The 21330-nt window shown below is 45.8% G+C and overlaps 1 protein-coding gene across 4 annotated transcripts in view; it reads left to right on the forward strand.

Annotated features, from left to right (window-relative positions):
• GPAT3 (glycerol-3-phosphate acyltransferase 3) overlaps window positions 1-21330 on the forward strand; it is a 39385-nt gene continuing 18055 nt past the window's right edge. Inside the window, exons 1-3 of one of the 4 annotated variants that reach the window (XM_006110882.4) lie at window positions 1-136; window positions 1293-1500; window positions 18522-18594. In XM_006110882.4, coding sequence (XP_006110944.2) covers window positions 1357-1500; window positions 18522-18594 — 217 coding nt within the window. In that variant the 5' untranslated portion in view covers window positions 1-136; window positions 1293-1356. Of the gene's footprint in view, window positions 137-975; window positions 1222-1250; window positions 1501-18521; window positions 18595-21330 lie in introns of those variants that run through there. The other 3 variants (XM_006110884.4, XM_025181976.2, XM_014570769.3) reach the window with 3 other exon arrangements.

The following is a 21330-nucleotide window of genomic DNA, read 5'->3' on the forward strand; positions in this document are numbered from 1 at the left end:
CTCTGCTAAGTGAATTACGGTACACAAAGGCTGATAACTTTTCCTGTCTGTTGATTGCAGCAGAAGATATACATGAGCCAGCCCTCGCCTGGTATATTTTTCCTTAATACTCTTTGTGTAGAAAATCCTGAGACAGGTAAGAATTATGTAGTTATTGTATTATAATTCAGGGTAATGACCATTCAAATTATTTACAGCTGATTTCTTAAAAGGTTGATTTCTTAGGAGTTAAATGCATAGCTAAAGTGTTTTGCTTAGTGCTGTATGTTTTCATTTATCTTTTAAAAAATGGTAAAATAGCCTAAGGCCATTTTTTAAAAATTAAAGTTGCTGTTCGAGCTAAAGGCTGAATTGTTGGCAGTTATTTTTTTCCAAGAAGGAGAAGCCCCTTCTAGACATTTAGCAAGGAATGTATCACTCATGTTCTCTTTATAAACCCGGTCTTGTGTTTGTGCTCGCTTCCTTTCCAGAAGTCTTAGCATGCTGTGGCTGTTGAAACTTTTCTGGCCCGCATACCTGTTTAGAGAAGGGATCTCAGAGGCGCTAATTTAGCTGCAAGGCAACCATATGCTGTCTGAATGATCCTATGAGATGAGGGGAATTATCTTGAAAAACGCGTATCTCGAGGCCTTATGTGGACCTGGGGGAGACGGAGGAAAAACCAGCGAAGAGAGGGGAATCTCATTAAAGTTACTAGGTTGGAAGTAGGTTGAGGACTTTGAAAGTGCTGGGGATTTCTTCGAAACGGGCTTGATAGATTTAACGCGATTTTTTGAAGTGTCCTCTTACTCTCCCCCTTTTCTGCTACTGAAGGTAAAAAACACCTCCCCCTGGAAAAAGGACAGGAAACTTTCTGGGGACAATCCACCAGGGTCTCTTCGCTGTGTCCCCAGCCCAGAGGTGCATACGTGTGTGCCCGAGCATTGTTGTGCTGCAGGATGCGATTGAAACTGCTGTTACCTCACCCACCTTAGCTCTGCACTCAAGCCTAGTCAGTTACACCTGGGAGAGGGCGTGAGCCACAGGCAATTTGGGTTCCCTCTTCAGTGCCCCCCGGTAGCCGCTCCAAGCGTATGGGACCCGAGGGGGGCACAGACCCCGACCCCACCTCCTCTCATCTGGGTAGACCCGCTGGATTTCCCCCACGTGCTGCAGTCGTGACCCGCTTTTGTTCCTTCCCTGCAGCTGTTGGCTGGCTCCGGAGCAGAATTAGTGAACGAGGTGGAGCAGGAGGGTGGCGGAGGCAAGGGCCGCTCTCGGGCTCTGACCATGTTTTTCCTCTTGCCCCTCAGCTGCCAGAGGGGATCCAGGAAGCCGCGGGAGAGACTCGCATCTGGAGCGGAGCTTCCAGCCACCATGGAGGGCCTTCTCCTGATTGCAGCCCAAGTCATGTCCGTCTGGTTCACTCTGGCGTTTACACTGATAGTGCTGCCTTCCGTGTTCGGACTGTCGCTGGGCATTTCTGAGTTCTACATGAGAATTTTAGTGAAGACCCTGGAGGTAAGTTGGTGGCCCTTAAAAGTGTTTACTTAATAAAAGGGGGCGAGAGGCTGGGGCGCTGCGTATTTCAGCGTCCTTAATATGTTTCCAGTAAAATCTTCTGGTTTGTGGCAGTAAATCTGCTGTGACTTTGGCATAAACACTTATTCCGTGTGAATCGGTTTCTCTAACCGTGTGAATCCGTGTGAATCGGTTTCTCTAACTCAGGAGGGTGTGTTCTCCCTCTGCAAAACGTGTCCCTCTGCCAAAGGCTGGCTAGTCAAGACTAGAACACTAGTTCCTGGGAATGCTTTGTGTTTTACAATCGTAAATCCGAGCTAATGTTGCGCCTGGGGTCTCATGAAATGTCTCCCTTGCCACTGCTCCAATAAAGGACCTGACAGGCCCGCTATGCATACAGGAGATATCCAGGTGAAGTACAGGGCATCCCCACTATAAGTCACCCCAGTATACATCCGTTCCACACTACAAGTCATTGCTTATAGGAATGGATGCATTTTAGGTCCTCCTATTTCCCCGCTCTTGAGTCATGCAACCCCCCCACCCCAAACCCAATCAGTACAAATAGAAGTCAGCTGTGGGGAAAAAATTCACCCCCTTTAAGTTGTTTTACTATCAGTCCAAGTTTTTTGGAATATACCTTGGACTTATAGCAAGAACGGCCTGCATAGTCAGTGAAGGAGGTCAGCTCCTGCTTAAAAAGAAACTATTGTGAAACTCCACAAATTCAGAGTCACTTCATGCCAGTTTGAACCAACAAAATCAGTTTCCTTGCTAAAATGTTCTGCTGTGTGTTCATCCACACTTGCAATAGCATAATAGTCAACGGTGACTGTAAAAGCTCCAACAGCCAGTGACTATTTTAAAATCGCATGTACTCACCCCTGGGAACCCTTGTCAGGCATCAACATTCTAGGCCAGGGCTACTCAACGCACTGCTCATGGGCTGCATGCGGCCCGCGGCCTGTTTGTTTGCAGCCTGCAGTGCAGTTTGGATTTACGGTGTGGTTTGGGTTGATAACTTTTAGTAGTTAAATTCAGAGTTGTTGACTCGAGTCTCATGACTTAAACTTGAGTCTGACTTAAGTCGCCTAGGTGACTCCACTTGAGCCTCAACTCGGGTTCATTGTTTGTGACTTGAGACTCGACTTGAGACTTGCTAATTTTGTTAAATCAACTTGGTGAAAAAATTGTCCTAAAATGCCGATATTGATGACTTGTACAAAAGCGACTTGACATTTTTTAAATTAAGACTTGAGACTCGACTTGGACTTGACAATGGCAACTTGAAGACAACACTGGTTAAATGCCTGGACCGTTGTGAAGCCAAAACAAAAAAGTAGTCCATATAATGGTCTTCTGTTGATATACATTTTAATAGTTAAATTCCTGGAACTACTCATTAATTAATTCCTGGAATTCCATTGCTCATTAAAAGTGCTGTCATATGGGTGGAAATTGGGTAAATATTGCATTTTATTAATATCAGAAGAACTGATTTAAATGTGGCCTGCATGTTGTGTAGTCTTGCCTTAATATTTGTATTCATGCCTGTCAGTGTGAAAGAAGCTATTTGCATGTATATGCAATCACACTTAATTTGTGGCCCATAGCATGTGTTGTGAGTATCGTTGTGGCCCCCTGTAGCTTTCAAAGTTGAGTAGCCCTGTTGTAGGCTGATATCCAGTCCCTGGATGGGGAAGGGTAAGAACATCATGTACCTTGCTTGCAGTATTCTGCCTTCCTCTTCTTTTTAACCTCTGACAACAGTCTTCTGTGCCAAGCTACTTATGAGTTATAATTAGGTGATCAGCTCTGAATCTCAGTCTTGCTGTCTATTGAATTCTTATATTTCCTAAATTTCTATGCTATCCAACAGGGGAAGGTTAACTTACTTTTAAATTAGTTTGATGAAAGAATGGGTGCATGTGTTTGCCACCTCCCAAGTAGGTTGTCCAACCAGTCCTGCACTATGATAGATACCCAAGCAGCTACTGAGAGAAAAATCTAGTTCTGATGTTCTATGGGGCACTTTCTTAAGGCTAAACTTTAAAAAATGCTCTTCTTGCCTCACTTTTCCCAGATGAAGCAAGAATCTCTGTTGGGATAGGAGCTTACTTTATATTGCCTTGACGTGTCCCTGGCACTTCAGTAGGATGTCCTGGATCAGACTCCTTGTGATGTAAATCACCACCCTGCCTCCTGTTGTGCTGTATTTCAGTCACTTGGCACCTAAATCCTCACAGTATTGGCACGGATGGTCACACACACAGCTTCTTGAAGTGATGAATTTGCACAGCAGTTCAGCTTCCTGTCTTCTAAATGGGGTATTTGTGAGGGCTGAACTCCTTCTTTTCCCCTGCCATTTTCCTCCTCTATGGAAATCGACCTCTCCAGGAGAGTGCTGGCTAGGGGTGGGCTGAAGGTGGAATGTGTGTGAAGTTCTAGAAGAGCAAAGGGGAAGGAGGAGCTAATGTTGTACCAGCCTCTTGAAAATGTAACTAGGGTGACCTGGGTAATCAGAAGCTGTGAAGCTCAACACTAGTCCAAGGCAAAATTGTGGAAGGACATCTTGGGAATCAATCCAGTAACTCATGCTGCCTCGCTTCATGCCACTCAACAAGGGTTTTATAGAAAATGGATCTAGTTACACTCGGCGCTGTTCTGTGAGGTTACCAGTTTTGCTGAGATAATGTGTTCTGATGCCTTACGGAAGCTGGCGTGGGACCACACAACATTCTGAATTTTGTGCTATGCCAAAAAGTAGCACCTATTAAATGGGTTTTTTAATACTGGCAGCTAGATCTCAGAATAACTTTAAATACATGATGAGTTATTTCTAGTGGGGGTCCCACAACCCAGCACTAGTTATTGAGGTGACTCAGAGGTATCTGTCACTTGCCACTTCACCAGTTGTAGAGAAGAATGAGGCCATCTTGGTAAACTGGCCTGACTTGAGTACTGCACATCTCTTAAGCTGGAAGGTGATACTTTCTAGGAGCAAAGAATGTGTTTCCTGCTGCTAGGATGAGGGACGGTTGCTTGGAAAGCAGTGATGCAAAAGTCATTGTGTGCTAAGAGGAGGGCATGAGGGAGAGTCAGCTGAACATGGGCTGGTGATGTGGTGCCAGGACTGACTCTCAAAGGCTGTCCTCATGTGTGTAAACAGGAGACCACTGAATAAAACCAGGGAGGCGTTACTCTGTATATGGAACTAGTGAATTGATTACTGCAGTACTGTGTCCAGTTCTGGTGTCGTCCTAAAAAGGCTGTTGACAACTTAGATGGATTCAGAAAAAGAGCTGTAAAAATGATCTAGCATTTGGAAAGCCTGACCTGGCGTGAGAGACTAATCAGCTCAAGCTATTTATGTATCCATTAGAAGATTTGCCCGGCATTGCTTGGGTCCTTAACTCAATTTAAAAATAAAATAAAATGAAAATGTACATGCTTTCAACCATTGCTCTTAGGTAGGGTTGGGGACGAGGGGCTCAGTGTGCAGGCTGGCCTGAGGAGAGAAGGACTATCCCTGCCCTCTCAGCAGCTTGGGGCCAGGTGAGTCGTGTCTCTCCATGGCCACTGCAGCTCCAGCAGGCACAGCCGGGGGAGGGGTGCATGTCCCCTGGCTGGGGCAGGTCCCGGTTCTTCTGCCCCCTGCACTCCTCAGCCAGAGTGAGGAATGCAGCAAATTGTGCACTTCCCCTCGCTTCCTGGTGAAGGGGAACAGCCAGCAATGTTTTTGTAATATGGGGGAAGCTTCAGCTCCCCACCACCCTTCCTAAAGTGCACCTGGGGGTGCACGGCTCAGGGCTGGAGTGGTCCTGAATATGGTAGAGGGATGCACCACTAGTCAGCCCCTTTCATTTGTTGTGTGATTGTCTCTTTTCTGTATGAGAAGCAAGCCCATTCCAGTCACATCCCATTTTCTGGCACAACCAAACCCCTGACCTTGCTAGGATAAGAGGATGCTGTATATCCAATTTGGTGGTCCTGGCTCTTACCAATTAGGAGTTCTTATACAGACGGACAAACTCTTTCAAATATATAGGAGAAGAGACTGTCTGGAGTGACGTGACTATGGACAGCTTAGAATGGTGTTTACTTGTCTAGCAGATGAAGGTATAATGTTATCCAGTGGCTAGAAGCTGAAGTTAGAGGAACTTTGACTAGCAATAACCTCAAACCTTTAACAGTGAGGCTACGTCTACACTGGCAGCTTCTTGTGGAAGAACAGCCGTTCTTCTGCAAAAACTTGCTGGCTGTCTACACTGCACGAGCATTCTTCCAGAAGTAAATTTACAGTATAGCATTGTAAAACAGGGCTTCTTCCAGCAGAGTTATTCCTCTCCCCACAAGGAATAAGCCCTGTTGTGCAAGAGTTCTTCCAGAAGAGGTCAGCGTAGACAAGCAACATGAATTTCTTGCGCAAGAAGCCCCTATGGTTAAAGTAGCCGTCAGAGCTTTCTTGCGGAAGAGAGCGTCTACACTGCCAGGGATGCTCTTCCGCAAAAGCACATCTCTTGTGCAAAAGCACATGGCAGTGTAGACACTCTCTCTTGTGGAAGAGTTTGTGCACAAGAACTCTTCCACAAAAGAGTTCTTGCACAAGAAGCTGCCAGTGTAGACATAGCCTGAGTGTAATAATCATTAGAACAACTTGTGATGGGTTGGATCACAGAAATTCCTTCGGGGTTGTCCCACTAATGAAGCCACTGATGTCTGCCATCCTACCCTCTGGGGCTCCTCCCCTGAGCTTAGTAGGTGGGAGGCTCAAATTTCTTCTAGCCCAGGCACAGATTTGGGGGTTACCACCTTCCTGCAGAGCAATGTAGACCCTGAACCAGCTCAGCTCAGCTCTAGGAGGCCTTGGCTATAAGGCCTGTTGATAGTACCCAGGAACCCAAACCCCCAGATAAATCATCTTTTCCTGTGTAAAAGTTTTACTCAGAGAAAGCTCCTAGAGATGCCTGACCACTTTAGCAATGAAAGAGAGATGCACAGTGGTTGCTCCCTCCAAGGTAGCAATTATTTGCACTGGGCTTGATAATAAACAAAAGTATTTTTGAGTATAAAAGGTAGGATTTAAGTAACTGCATGTGAAAACAGCCAGATCAAAGTAAGTTACTAATGCAAAATAAAAAAAGCCAGCTAATCCTAATGAAATAAAACTTATTATGCAAATTCTTAAATAAACAGTAGTTCTAAACATTTTTCACAAGCTAAGCAGTCTCCTATCTCGAGCGCAATTCTTCCCCCTGATCAGTCTTAGATGTTTCTAGCAGGCAACATGGCAGGAAAAAGGGGGGGGGGTGTCTCCTGATGTCTGACAACTCCCCTTATTATTTGCCCCTCCCCATCTCATTTTTGACAAGTTGGGAATTCATTGTGCTCAGTTCAAACTTGTCTCACCTTGAGTGGAAAAGTATCAGATCCAAAATGGGGGTTCAACATCTTGTGGCCTGTCCACATGTCTTTGTAAGATCAAACTCAGTTTGGATTTACAAGAAAAACAAAACTATTCACAGGTCATTGACTTGATTTAGGCATTAAGTTCCTAAAGTACCACTACTGGCCCTCATTAGCACGTTTAGGATTAAAAATAGATTTACACTTAATTTTTAACTTCATTATACAAGAATGATACACAGAGCCGTCCTTAGGAGGCATGGGGCCTGTGGCACCTCCCCCCTTTCTTCATGCTTCTTTTCCTCCCCCCCACCCGCCCCGGTGCTGCAGGCTCCACCCCATTCCCCAAAGCTCATCCCTGCTCCACCCCAAATATCATGAAAGATAACATACAGAAACCAGTGGGAGAACACTTTAACCTCCCTGAACACTCAGTAATGGATTTAAAAGTAGCCATCCTTCTACACACACTCCCAAACCAGACTACAAAGAGAAACAGCAAAGCTGCAATTCATTTGCAAGTTTAATATGCTCAAATTGGGACTGAATAAGGACTTAGAATGGTTTTTCTCACTACAGAGGCAGTTTTCCCTCTTGGTATTCACACTCCCCATCAACTACTGGGAGTGAACCACATCCACCCTACTGGTCCTACACTTAATAAGCAACTCTTCTTTTGATATGCTGGTATATACGTCCCTACCTCTGATTTCCACTCCATGCATCTGACAAAGTGGCTTTTATCCATGAAAGCTTCTGCCCAAAAAATCTATTAATCTTTAGGGTTCCACAGGACTGTTTTTGGTTTTAACATGTCAATTGTCATATGGCTAATGAAACTGGTGAATGTTACTTGCTTTCCTAATTATAGTTTTAGTGAATAATACCACTGTGTGAATTTGTTGGCTAAAATATCCGTTTTAAAAAATAAAACAACTGCTGTTTCTTCAGTACTAAAACATTTTGTGCGTGCCTGTCAGTTTTGCCAAGTGACTTCAGTAGAAACAATTCCTGCTCAGCAAAATATTCCATTTTGGTTTTTTATTTTCAAAATGCCACACTTTGAATGTTTGTTTAAAACCATTTATTAGTTTAAAATTTCATTTAGTGTTGAAAATGTTTAAAGAGTAAAAATCTAAAAGTTCCATTTTGCCAAAACCAAAAATGTATCATTTGACCAGAAGCGTATGAGCATTTCCAGCAAACCAAAAATCCATTATTCAGGCAGCTCTACTGGACAGTATCAGCAAATACCCTTTAACATTTTGGTTTTTGACATGCCTAGCTCTCTAGAGCTACGTAGGGTTATTTGTTAAACAATTTGTTTGAAGTATCTTTTATTTGGATTTTCTTTGAAATTTCAAAACCTTTAAACTTCTTAAATGTAGAAAATACTCTTTAAGTTCTCCTACAACTCCCACGTATGAGGGTTTCTAACATAGTTGTTTTAATTCCTAAAGTGCCTGTGCTTCAGGTACAAGTAAAAGGACATGGGCTAATGGTGGCTTTTCTGCCCCTCCACAAGACTATTGAAAAATTGCTTCACTTTCAGATTAAGTGCCATTTCTATTGGTACTGAAGTCTTCCTCTCCTACTTCCTCCTCCCTCCCCCAAAAAGCTTACAAAACGAGCATCCAAACTTCTGATCCAAATAAAACCTGCTTGCATCCATCTAAGATGGCACCTCTGAACAAATAGCTGAAACAAGGCCCGATGTTTCTAATGCTGTACTTCTGATAACCTGACTGATCTTTGCTTCTAATTGCTGTAGTTGTCCCTTAACTGCAGATTTTTCTTTGCTCCATTTTAACAATGCAACAAGACCCAATTTTCTTATGTTTGTTCTAATAGATGTTTAAATAGCACTGTGTGGAAAGCCCCTACTATGTTTCTAATTTGTGGTCTAGCTTTGCAGCATCTCTCAATGCATAAGGAAAGCCAAAATCAAATTGAGCTCAAACTAGAATTATTTTATTTATTTTTTGAGCAAGGATCAGTGCTAAACTAGGAGGGAAAGGGGTTTCTCTTTTGAGTTCTGAAGTCAGGTTTTTAGAGATGCTTCCCAGCAATTATGAGAACTCGTGTTCAGTATTGTGCTAATTCATAAGGATGCAGAAGTGAAATTGGTTCACTCTAAGAAATGTAAAACAGGAGTGTCTAAGGCATTTATTACAAAGGTCATGAAGGAAACTTTGTTTACGAAAGACTTGATAATGCCTTTCTCAACTAGGACTGACTTTGTCTTGTGACATTCATCAGAGAAGGTCCTATTTTAGGTATCTGTGACTTTGTTTAGCATGAAAGATAGTTTGATATGCACTAAAGGAAGAATAGCTTTCTGAAACAGACTGCTCTGGTTTGGCTAAAGCTTTAGGCACAGCTCAAAGTATATAGCTGCTTAGCTATGGAAAGGCAGGAATAGATGGATGGTCAAAGGCTCTTTAGGCTGGGACCAGTGTGCTCAGCACTCAGGTGGCAGTTTGCACTTGATACAAAATTACTCTGAGCCATTAAGTCAAAATAAAATAAAAACCCTGCAGGGAGTTACAAATGGGGTTACCAGATAGTTTAACCAAAAATACCCAAGTCCCCTCCCTCCCCCCCCCCCCAAAAAAAAAACACTGGGGCAAAAAATCTTAGAGGAGGGGGAGACCAAAGTTGTTGAGCAAAAAAACCAAAAAACAAAAGACCCCAACAGCATTTATTAAGCACCAAAAAAAAAAAAGAAAGAAAAGAAAAGGTTTTTGGCCAGTGGGCTATCTTGTTTTTCTCCTCTAGCCACAGACAGTTTCCCTGTGGAACCAGGTAAGCGGGGGGGAGGGAGGGGGGGGGAGTCTGGCAGGATGTCTGGGGGGACCCGGTGGGGGGTCCAGGGTCTGGGTCCGGTTGTTGAGTGTGTCATAGGGTTTCCAGGTGTCTGGTATTTTCACCTCCTGGCAGGGGAAAAAAATCAGAAAATACCTGCCATTTTAGGTGTCTGGTATTTTCTGAATTTTTTTTACTAGACAGGAGGCGAAAATACCGGACTGTCTGGGTCAATACTGGACACCTAGTAACCCTAGTGATGAAGGAATCTCATAAAACTGCATGACTGGTCAGTAAAATGGCACATAAAATTCAAACTTGATAAATGCCAACTATTACATATTGGGGAAAATATCTATATCTGTGGTACACCCTTACATTGAATACTGTGTGCAATTCTGGTTTAGCCCACCTCAAAAACTATATTAGCATCAGAAAAAAATATAGAAAAGGACAACATAAATATTAGGGATATGGGAAAACTTCCATATAAGGAACAATTAAAAAGACTTGGACTGTAAGCTTGGGAAAGAGACAACTAAGGGAGGTGGGTGTGAGAGGTCTATAGAAATCATGAATGGTATGGAGAAGGTGAACAAGAGGGAGTTATTTATCCCTTCCCAAACCACAAGAGCCCTGGACGTCCAATGAAATTAATAGGCAGGATATTTAAAACAAAAATAAGGAAGTAGACTTTCACACTAAGCACAGTCAACCTGTGGAACTCATTGCCATGGGATCTTGTGAAGGCCAAAAATATAATTGAGTACAAAACAGAATTAGAGAAGTTCATGGAGGAGCTCTCCCATCAATGCCTATGAAGCCAAAATTATCAAGGATACAAACTCATCTTCCTGGTGTCCTAAACCTCTGACTTCCAGCAACTGGGACTAGATGTCTGGGGGTAAAAAATTGCCCTGTTCACACCCTCTGTAGTATTCAGCACCAACTACTGTTGGAAGACAGTGAAGGTGCTGAAATAATTTTATACTGGGAGAACTGAAGGCAGAAACCACGTGTTTGGGTTGTTACTACTGTAACCCCCTTTTTCCTCCCCGGGTTACTCAGGAGCAGGTCACACTCACAGGTGTGCCTGGGCATCTGATGGTTTCAACATAAAAGGAGATTCTGAGTGCCACAGTGGTGATGTTGTTTAGTGGGGAAAACCTATCCACCCCCTTGCTGCAGTCCCTTGCTCATAAAGAATATACAATGGCGGTGCCTCCACCTGGCTGGCCCTGTACACACTTAATGGTGTGCCTTGGGAACCTCCAGGTTCCCACCCCAGAATGTGCACTCCTCTGGACCCAGAGTCCCAGACGCTTGCGTGGGCGCACTCGAAGAGCTGCAGCTGTAGTGGAGATTCTCTGTAGGGAGTGTGTATGTGGGTCCAAGCTATGCAGCAGCTCTGGTTCACTGGGCTGGCCTCTCTGCCTCTTTGGACCCAGAGTTAGTCTGTATCTCTGAGGTCTGTCCCAGGCAGCACTTTCCCAAAGATGCCCAATTACTCAGTCTCCTCCTGTGTGCTGATTGTAGTGGTCCTGAGCCACAGGCCCAGACAAAGTCTCTCCTTCCTAGGGCAATCAGAAGCAGCCTGCTAGATCCCAGTTCCAAAGGCTCTGTCCCAGTCTGTAGCTGCAACCTAACAGCTCCTGGACTGGATAAAACTCCTCTACAGCAGCCTGGCTCATTTTCGTTCCCAAAACAATGGAAAAGTCCCCAGACTGCTGAGCCTCTTTCCACACACGGAGAGACTCAGACCCCAAACACAAAAACTTCCTTCTGGTTTCCTCAAGGGCTCATGGGAATTGTAGTCACTGGGGCTAGATTGCAGCACACAGGATCTTCCCAGAAAATAAACAGAGGCACCTTTAGTAAGGGGACTACACTACTTTAAGGCAGGGGGGCATGGCAGGATCCCTAGTTTCCGTATCTATAAGGGACAGGATACTGGGTTATGGGCACCTATGGACATATTTGTTTTAAAAGTTGAAATTATTTGAAATAAAGTGTAGCATTTGCCAGGGATTACATTTCTCAAGCCTCCCCCTTAGAGAGAGTCTGCATCACTGTGGGATTGTATGTAAATGCTTCAATTTTTTTTAATGCAAAGAAATCCTACATTGGTTTAACTTGATTCAGTAAAGTATATCCAGGCTAGTGCAGGAAATGGCTAAATCTGTCACACTTCCTTTCTTAGGTTTCACAACTGATTTAAAAAATATGAGCTACAAAAATGAGGCTCATACTCATTTCAGGGGCTGGGAAGTGCTGCTTTATTGGAGGTAGGAATGTGAACTGTTTGGCCCAATACAAACAAGGGGCGGCTCCAGTTGTCTGGGCCTATGGTGTGGTGCGGCCGATCTGGTCTGAGCAGAGCAAACTGCTGTGCTTTGGGAAGAGGGTGCTCTAGCCTGGCTATATAATGTCTAAACAGAAATAACATTTAACCAGTTAACTGATTACATAGGTTTTTATATCCCTAAGAGTGTCAGTACTTGTGTGGATAGCTCAGAGAGCAGATCTGATTCCAGAAACGTACTTAGATGCTTTTTGTCGTTAGCTTCTTGAAACAAGCACAAAAAGGGGGAGAGGGACACCAGAGAATCATATCAAACTTGCCAAAATCTTGCCTTATTACTTGTCAATAAATATCTTTGCATATCTTCTGAGTAATTGGGCATGGTTTCTTGGAAACGAGTGACCGGATGGAATATGTCCCTTTGGCGATGTCTACACTGCGCATTGTTGCGCAAGATGTGCAAATTTGCATACCTAATGAGCCGCCATTTTTGCGGAAGGGGCTTTTTCGCAAGAAGGAGCTGCCCCTTTTGCGCAGGAGCCGTTCTGCTGCTTATTTTCAGGCAAAAGCCCCTTCTGCAAAATGGCAGCTCATTAGGTATGCAAATGAGGCGCAGCGATATTCATTGCTGTGCCTCATTTGCATATCCTCTTATTCAACAATGCGCAGTGTAGACGTCGTCTCAGAGCCTCAGGCCAAGCTACCACATAGTAGCTTTTTGTTGTAAAGAACCTGTACTCAGTTGTTGTTGTTGTGCTGTAAATGGCTTGGTCCAGTCTACACTGAAAAACTGTAATGAGTGTTTTAACGGTGGTTCTGGTCTGGTGCCATGTTTGACTAGATGATACAAGTGGAAGCACTTTCTCCCGCATAGTAAATACTCTTCCTACCAAAACATGAATTCAAGAAAATGATGCAATTCACTTCCTTCTGTGTGCCCTAAGCACATTTCAATTAGGGGTGTTAACGGGTAACCAGTTAAATGGCTACCTGGTAAGCATCACCCTTAATAGATGCTTATTGGCTAATGGTTAATCATTACCTGGGAGCAGCCCCATGCAGGGGAGGGGGATGGGGATGGGACTGGCAGGGACAGCCCCCATGTGGGGAGGGGGCAGGAGCCACAGTGGCAGTGTCTGTCTGCAGTGGGGACTGCTCTAGCCTGAACTAAGCAGGTAGGGGGACAGCTCCAGCCCTATTGGAGCCGCTCCCCCTGCCCACCATCCCTTCAATTGGTTAAATGTAGTGTTAGCGCTATGTTTATCCATTTCACCAATCAGATGGGATTTTACATCCCTAATTTCAATCTGACTTAATCCAGACTCTGGAGGGGTATAGCAGATCCTGTGTAGGAAGTGACTATGAACCTCCCAGATCAGACTATTTTAGAGCAATTTTTATGGAATGAAATGTATCCTTAGGAGATGTACTTGTCTGTCCTGCTCAATGTAGCTGTTAACTTGTTTGCGTCACACTACGCTTCTGTTTTTATTTGCCTGAAAGATCCACTGCCTCTTCTGCAAAGCATTGTTGTACAGAGTGGTGTTGCCACTTTGTGAACACTACAGATGCATGTCTCAATATCCTGTGTTTTTTTTTCAGGATGGTTACTCAGGTCTGAACACAGCAGAAGTATTTGCTGCTGCCTTTAAAATAGTCCAGCAATAATATTAAACCTTACCAGGAATGTTTCCAAGTGAGACACTAGCTGCTCCTTCTAAACTCTAAATTGGTGTGTCTATAGATTCCCATCTTTTCTCCATGCAAAACAGGTAGAGATTCATACTTGTGTCTGATCAATACTTGAGTCCAAGGCAACTAGCTAGGAAAAATTATACTTCTCAAAATGTCTAGCCTAGACCAGTAATGAAAGATAGAACTTTACATTGTGATGCAAATTATTGTAATTCATAGTTTGCCATTTATTTGAAAAAGGTTATAGCTGATGTCGGAAAGCAGATCAGCCTGCCATAGTGCTTTGCACTGTGCTGATATAATAGACCTTTCTTGTCCAAAAAGTTTTGTCAAAGTCTTGGCAGAGGATGGAAGGGGTGAAGGAAGGGAAGCTGCACGTGATGGCATGAGCATCTTTGATACCTTTCGGTTGTTTCCTGGGAGAGGGAACCCAGGCACAGGTACGAATGCTGCCTACTTGAAGTGAAGTTTAAAACTTGAGAGAGGGAGCATATCAATGTGACAGCAAAATATACTTGCTTGGCGATTTGAGTTGTCCTGAATTCTTGCTTCCTCCCTCTACCTCAGCCAGTACCTTCCTAAGCTTTCAGGAGCTTCAGAGGGGTAGCAGAGTTAGTCTAACTGGAAAAATGTAAACAATAGTCTAGCAGCACCTTAAAGACTAACAAACATGTAGATGGTATCATGAGCTTGTGTGGGCACAGCCCACTTCTTCAGATGAATGGACTTATTAAAGGACAAGTTTCAAAATAGAGGTGGAGTGCGGGGGAGAAGAGAAATAGTCAATGAGAGCCTCTATGCTATATGAAGTTGGTAGAAAAGCTGCAAATTGTTCTTAGTACCCATTGTTTTGATTTTTTTTTTTTAAATGTCATTAGGATGTGGAGTGTAGAAGGCCACCCAGCCAATGTCTTTATTCAGACCTTTTGTGATGGGAATCAAACCTGTAAATGGAGTTAAGTTCCAAGGCTTCCCTATGTATATGGCTTGTGGAATTGGCTGAGGGCCTGAAATCGTACAATGACTTTGAGATCCATTTTTATTTTAAAACTGGACCTTTAATAACTCCATTCATCTGAAGAAGTGGGTTGTGCCCACAAAAGCTCATGATACTATCCACATGTTTTGTTAAGCTTTCAGGGTTAGCAACAAACACTCAATGGAAGATCACTCAAAGGTTTAATCCGTGTACATACACAACATTGGTTCTTGAACTAGCAGGTCTTTGTATTGGAAATGAAGGCTGAAGAAGCAAGATAACGGAATTTGTGTTATTACGTGTCTCTGGTCTTGGTGATCCAAGATGGAAACAAGCACTATATCCCACTGAGAATCGAGTGCTTTGAGTGCTACATAGCATAACACAAACACCAGTATAATAGACAATTGAAATGTGCTAGTCCCTCAGACCAAGAAAGGGAAGAGCATCTTCAGACACAGACTTGCCAGCCTAGTGAGGATTGTTTCACCCTAAGTTCAAAGGGAGCAGGTGGTGACAAAGACCCATAAGTAGATATAAAAAAGTGATCTTAACAGAAGGCTAGAAGTTGGGGGAGGAAACAGTAAACTCCAATAAGGTTATAGGAGCAACGAGAGAGAACTGGGGAAATCTGCTCAACATATTAGATGTCTTCTCCACACGTGCAAGGAAAATGGGTTATAAGCAGGGAGTCTGAATGCACGAACGAAATGATGACAAATGTAGCATCACAGACTTGGTGGGATAAATTGCATGATAGGAGTAGAAGGACAGACAGGAATAACAGAGAGGAGGTCCTGCATTTTTGCATCAAGAATATAGATACTTGTTCTGAGGTCGGGAAGAAGATAAACAGGCCCACTGACAAGAGCCGGGAGGCAACTGCCCCAGGGCTGACAATTTAAAATGGCCTGGGGCTCTTGCTGCTGCTGGTACATTTGCAGCAGTGGTAGCCAGAGCCCTGGGCTCGTTAACTCGCTGCTGGAGCAAGGGTTGGCTGGTGGGAGGAGGGGACAGGGGAAGGGGCAGAGGAGTGCAACATGATCTTGGCAGTGCTGAAGGCTAGTGCTCCAGCCCCACACCGTCTGCCCGAGGTCCCTCCCTGTCCAGGAGTATGCATCCAACACGCCCCACACCAAGAGCCTGGCAATTCTGTCGGCCACCTGGAGGTGAGAGGCAGACCAGCTGACGGTCTCAAGATGAACATAAATGGGGAAGGGGAAATGGGTGACAACATGGTGGAGTCTAGGATAGACAACCGCAGCAGGAGTGTTGAACGACTCTGGACAGCTTAAGACCGCGAGTACCAACCTCAGGGCAAACTGTTAGGAGGGGCACAAACACCCAGTTGGTTGAGACTTTTCTCTATGTACGTTTCACCAACCAAATATGAAATGTAAACTCCTCAAGCCCTGTGATATAGACACAGTCTCGTGGATACTCTGTTTATCTTGACAAGTTTGCATTTGTCATCAACGGTCACAACAAAAAATAACACCAGTACGAAGGTTACTCAGTCCCAAAGAACCAGGTAAATTGTACAGGTTGGACCTCCCTTGTCTGGCACCCTCGGGACCTGACTGGACCCAGACAAGGGGATTGGCTGAACGAGGGGAGGCTCCTCCCAACATGGCCCTTGCTGCCCCTGGCTAGGACTCCAGCCAAGCCCCACTGCTGCCTGCCCAGCCATGGCTCCCAGCTTGGGGCTCTGCGGCTGCCGGGGCCTGTGGCTGTTGCCGGCCCCCCTCTATCGCTTGGCAACAGGGGGCCAGAACTCCTTGCTGCACCCCCTCCCTTAACACGGGACTCCTGGCTGAGTCGTGCCCTTCTTCCCCCACTCCTGCCCTGTGGCCCGACCTCCTTCTACTGGGACTCCATGGTCCAGGAACATCAGATGTTGCTAGACCAGAGTCCCGGTTAAGGGAGGTACAACCTGTACTTCTGTCTTTAGTAGAAGATTTGTGCTTGTAGTTGATATGTAGCTCCATTATGCCATGAAGAAAGTGCAAGCCCTCTACTTACTAGGAAAAAGAGCTAATAACTGATGACATCAAGAAGGCTGAGATGTTCTCTCTGTGTTTGTGTGTTTGTGTGTTTTTTTTCGTCAGACTTCTTTAAAAAGGCTGATTGGGACTAGATCAGTTAATATTAACAACTGGGGGGAAGGAACGCATTGCAGAATGGAGAGAGAATGGGTTAAAGAAGATTTAAATAAGTTAGATATATTCAAGTTGGCCAGTCCTTCACACTGGGATACTTGCAGAACTAGCTGAAGCAATCTCAGAACCACTAGCAATCCTCTTTGGAGGACCGGTGAGTTCACGGAGGATTGGAGAAGGGCAAATGTAGTATTTTTTTTTAAACATGTAATCGAGAGGACTTATGGAATTAGATGAGTTAGCCTAACTTTGGTACTTGAAGAGATACCAAAACAAAGGATTAAACAGTCACTTTTTAAAAAGATCCATGAGGCTAATAAGATTATAAGGAATAGTCCTCGTGGATTTATCAAGAACAAATCATGCTAAACCTACCTAACCTCCTTCTTTGACAAGTGCACTTGCCTAGTGGATGGGGGTAAGTTGTAGATGACAGATCCTGATTTTTAGTAAAGCTTTTGTCACCCCTAAACACCTAGGGAAATGTGGTCCAGATTAAATTCCTATAAACTAGATGCACAGCAGGTTGAAAGATCATGGAGCAGCTATCTGCTGTCAAGCTGGAAGTACGTATCGTAGAAGGGACCCACATGGTCTGTCTTGAGATTGGTACTAGCCAACACTTTCAATAATGACTGAGTGTAGAGCATGCCTATAAAATTTGAAGATGGCAACAAATCGGGGGCAGGGTTGCAAGCACACAGAACATATTAGAACTCAAAATGATCTTGACCAATAAAATAACTTGTCTAGAATCAACAAGCTGAAATTCAGTAAAGTGCAAAGTATTACACTTAATGGAAAAAATGTCTGACTAGCTTTGCTAGTTTGTATTCTCTTGCCTCAGGATGTCTGGGAGAGGTTGTTGGTAGGTTTCTCCATCTGTGAAACTGCAAGTGTGGCACCTAAGTTTGCTTCTCTTTACTGTTCAAAACAAGTGCCAAAGGCTGTTCAGTGGCATCATGCTAGACCTCCTTTGTGAGCCATTGGCCTAGGCTAGAGATTAGTCACTAATACCATGTTCACCCTTTAAGCAATAACTTAGCACTATGTGCTCAGAAATCATAATTGGCTTAAAAAGCCTGTGTCGTTGTCTTTTTTTTTAAGGGGGTGCGGGGGAAGAGCCATGGGTTTTCTTTCTTGATCTCTGATATTTGAGTATTTTGTGTGCACTGAGAACACTTTCTAGCTTATTTGTAGCCATGAGGGATAAACATATTCCCTTCTCATCTACTCTAAACTGAGGTTCTACTGAAAAAAAGGAGACTGGCAGCCTGGGACATGGCTTACAACTGGTTTGTCTCCACTCTACTTGGATGCTGAAGACCAGTAATGAGGCCTTTTAAAAAAAAAAAAAAAAAAATCTTGTGATTGTGTCCTTAACTTCTCATTCTGTTCTATTAAAGTTGGCAGAGTGAGTCTAGAACTACTGGCTTTTTTTCCCCCCACTGACTCTTGCTGGCAGGATTTTTCATCTGTATCAAGACACTTAAGAACAGGAACCAAATCAGAGAGAGGGGGGGGGGGGGGGGGGGAGTGTGCGTGTGCGCGCGTGCGCGCGCAAGAGACAAACTTAATGCAGATGGCTGTCCAAGGAAATACATTCTATGGTGAGCAAATGTCACAACATCAAACACTGTCTCTTAAACACACACTCTTTTTCCCTCTTGAACAGTGGGCCACAATACGAATCCAGAAAGGAGTAAAAAAGAAGCAGGCAATGGCGCTTAAGAACTCTGCTTCCAGTGGTAAGAACTTTGAATGAAGAATGTCTCAGTAATATTAACTTGAGAAAATGAAGACCTGATCATTTTAAAATAGGGGGAGGGGGAAAGAGCTGCTAACCTTGTTCCTAAATGACTATTGTAAGCACACTCAGGCCTAGCTAAGATTGGGGACCCATTATGGTCAGCACTGTTCAGCAGCACTGTCATAGGGTTGCCAGGTGTCTGGTATTGACCCAGACAGTGCAGTATTTTTGCCTCCTGTCCCGTTTAAAAAAAAAAAACAAAAAAAATTAAAGTACCGGACACCTAAAATGTCTGGTATTTTCGGACTTTTTTTTTCGCCTGCCAGGAGGCGAAAATACCAGACACCTGATAATCCTACGACACTCAGCAACTGACCCAGCCCCCGGAAACGAGTTGAGAACAGCCCTCCCCATGACGTCACCCCTGTGTGCCCTTCCCCCTTTTTCCTGCATCCAGGGCTGGCTCTAGGTTTTTTGCCGCCCCCCTCCCCTGCAAAATTTTTTGGCCCCTCCCCCCCCTTTTTTTTTGTCCAGGGAGGGTGCACACAAAATGCGGCTTGCTGGGGGTGAATGCCCTGTATTGATACAGGTCTCTGACTTCTCTTTCATTCCTTTGCATGCCACTCCAACTTACCCGCCTTTGGCTAGGCTGCTGGAGAGCCACCCGGGGAAGTGGGGGTCGGGATTGCGTGCGTGCCTGGCCGCTATTCGTTGTCACCCTGCTCCCTAGACACTTTGCAGTGGCAGGAACGGCTGTTGTGACCGTTCTGCTCGCTGGGGCTTCCCTCCGAATTATCGCGTTCACACTGTCCCTGCGCAGTGGCGAGAGGCGAACAGGTCCTATTATAGCGCGTTCTTTCGCCGCCGGCTCCCCTGGGCCCTGGGGTGTCACTATGGAAAAATGACGAGCCTGCCTCCAGAAAGGAGATCCCCGCAACTTTGAGTGGGCTGGGCGGAGTGGAGGAACTGTGGCTCCTGGCTGCAGCCGGCCGGCTTGGGGGCGTGTGTGTGGGGGAAGGGGCTCGTGCGGGAGAGAGTGAGCCAGACCCAGAGCCAGAGCCAGAGCAGGATTAGCCGGCTGCCTCGTCCTCCCTCCAGCCAGAGCGGAGAGTTTGTGGAGGGCGACGCGCATTGCAATCAGGGAACCCCAGTGGGGAGCAGAGGCGGCTGCCGCTGTATGGGGACCCATTAGAAACTAGCAATTCCTCCCCCGCAAAAAATAGCACCGGCCCTCTCTTCTCCCCCCCCCCCCCCCCCCCCCCCCCCCCCCCCCAATTTTTCTCTGCTGCTTCATTCCCGGCTGGAGGGAACCGCAGTGGAGGGTGGCACGGCGGAGCGGCTGCGATCGCAGCTCTCCCGCCGGAGCAGGCAATGGCTGTCTCCAGATGCTGATTGCTCGAGCACTTGGCGGCACCAGGCAGGAGGCAGCTGTAGTGGCAGCCGCAGCAGCAATGGGAGCCAGCTGCTGAGGGACGGCCAGGGGAAGGTGCCTGCCGCTTGCCCCAACCTGGAGCTGCCGGGGCCCGGGCAGGCGGCACCTGTGGCAGGGGGCCCATGCAGTGACAGCGCTGGGCCATGGGTGCCCTCTGGGTGCATCTGCGGCTGGAGGGACCGGAGGAGGGTCTTGCTTGTCCCTGGTGCTCGGGGGGGATGTGGCCCTGCCACGGTGGAGCCCCAGTGCCCACCGAGCCTCTGAACTCTGATCCAGTGAGCTGGGAGCTGGCTGCTGGGAGCAGCCACGATGGCTGCGGCCTGCCCCACTGGGCTCAGCATCAGCAGGAGCAGCCACTGCTGCCCCGCGCTGGGGCCAGGTGCCCTCCCAGCGCCTTGGGGCCAGGCACAGGCTCCAAGCAGCCGGGCGCAGGGCTCCCAGCTTGGAGTGGCCTCCGCGTGGCTCACCGTCTGCTCCTACTGCGGGCCAGAATGCCGCCTCTCCCTCTAGAAATGTTCTGGCCCTGCCCCCAGGAGCGGCAGCCCTTCTGACAACGGCCCACCAAGGAATTCCCGGTATCCTGCCGGGCCAGTCCGCCCCGGCTCTCTTGCTAGCGTAATTAAACCAACCTCAAGGAAGGAAGCTAGCTATATTGGCAAGAGAGTATCTCCTGCCCACGTGGTCCTGTCCACACCAACACTTTTGTGTGCTGGTGACACTTAGGTGGTCAGGGAGATGTGAGTTTGGTCTTGTCACAACCCTGACCAACTAAAGTGGCAATATCGAGAGATCCTGAAGCACAGGAGTCCAGTGACTTGCCCCAGGCCATGTAGTCTGTGGCCAGACTGGGAACTGATCTCTGATTTTGAATCCCAGTTCAGTGTCCCAACTACAAGGTCATTCTGCCTCTGAGTGAAATAGGAGACCACACCACCTGTGTGGCTAGGCCTCTACTGATTTCTTCAAGCCATCTTAGTAAGTAGGATTTTCAGCTCTAGACAGCACTAGGTTTTTTTTGTCCCTGATCTCCAGGTACTTGGTGGTGGTACAATCTTTTTAATTATTCTACCATAGTAAAAACATTGGGCAACGACTAGTGCCATTTCTAATGCAGCTCTGAACAAATTCTTAGGTTTTCCTTGGCTCCCTTTGCGTTACGTGGACAAAGGTCAATTGTTGCAGTTCAGTTGTTAAGGTCTTGTGAAATAAAGCAGGGGGCAGGGCTCTGCGTTCTTACAGGAACTGTTGGCACAGCTGCCTGCAGAATTTTTCTCTAATGAGCAAATACAGTTGTGGCTGGTG

Source organism: Pelodiscus sinensis, chromosome 5, assembly GCF_049634645.1.
Source record: "Pelodiscus sinensis isolate JC-2024 chromosome 5, ASM4963464v1, whole genome shotgun sequence".
In the NCBI taxonomy this organism is placed as follows: domain Eukaryota; kingdom Metazoa; phylum Chordata; order Testudines; family Trionychidae; genus Pelodiscus; species Pelodiscus sinensis.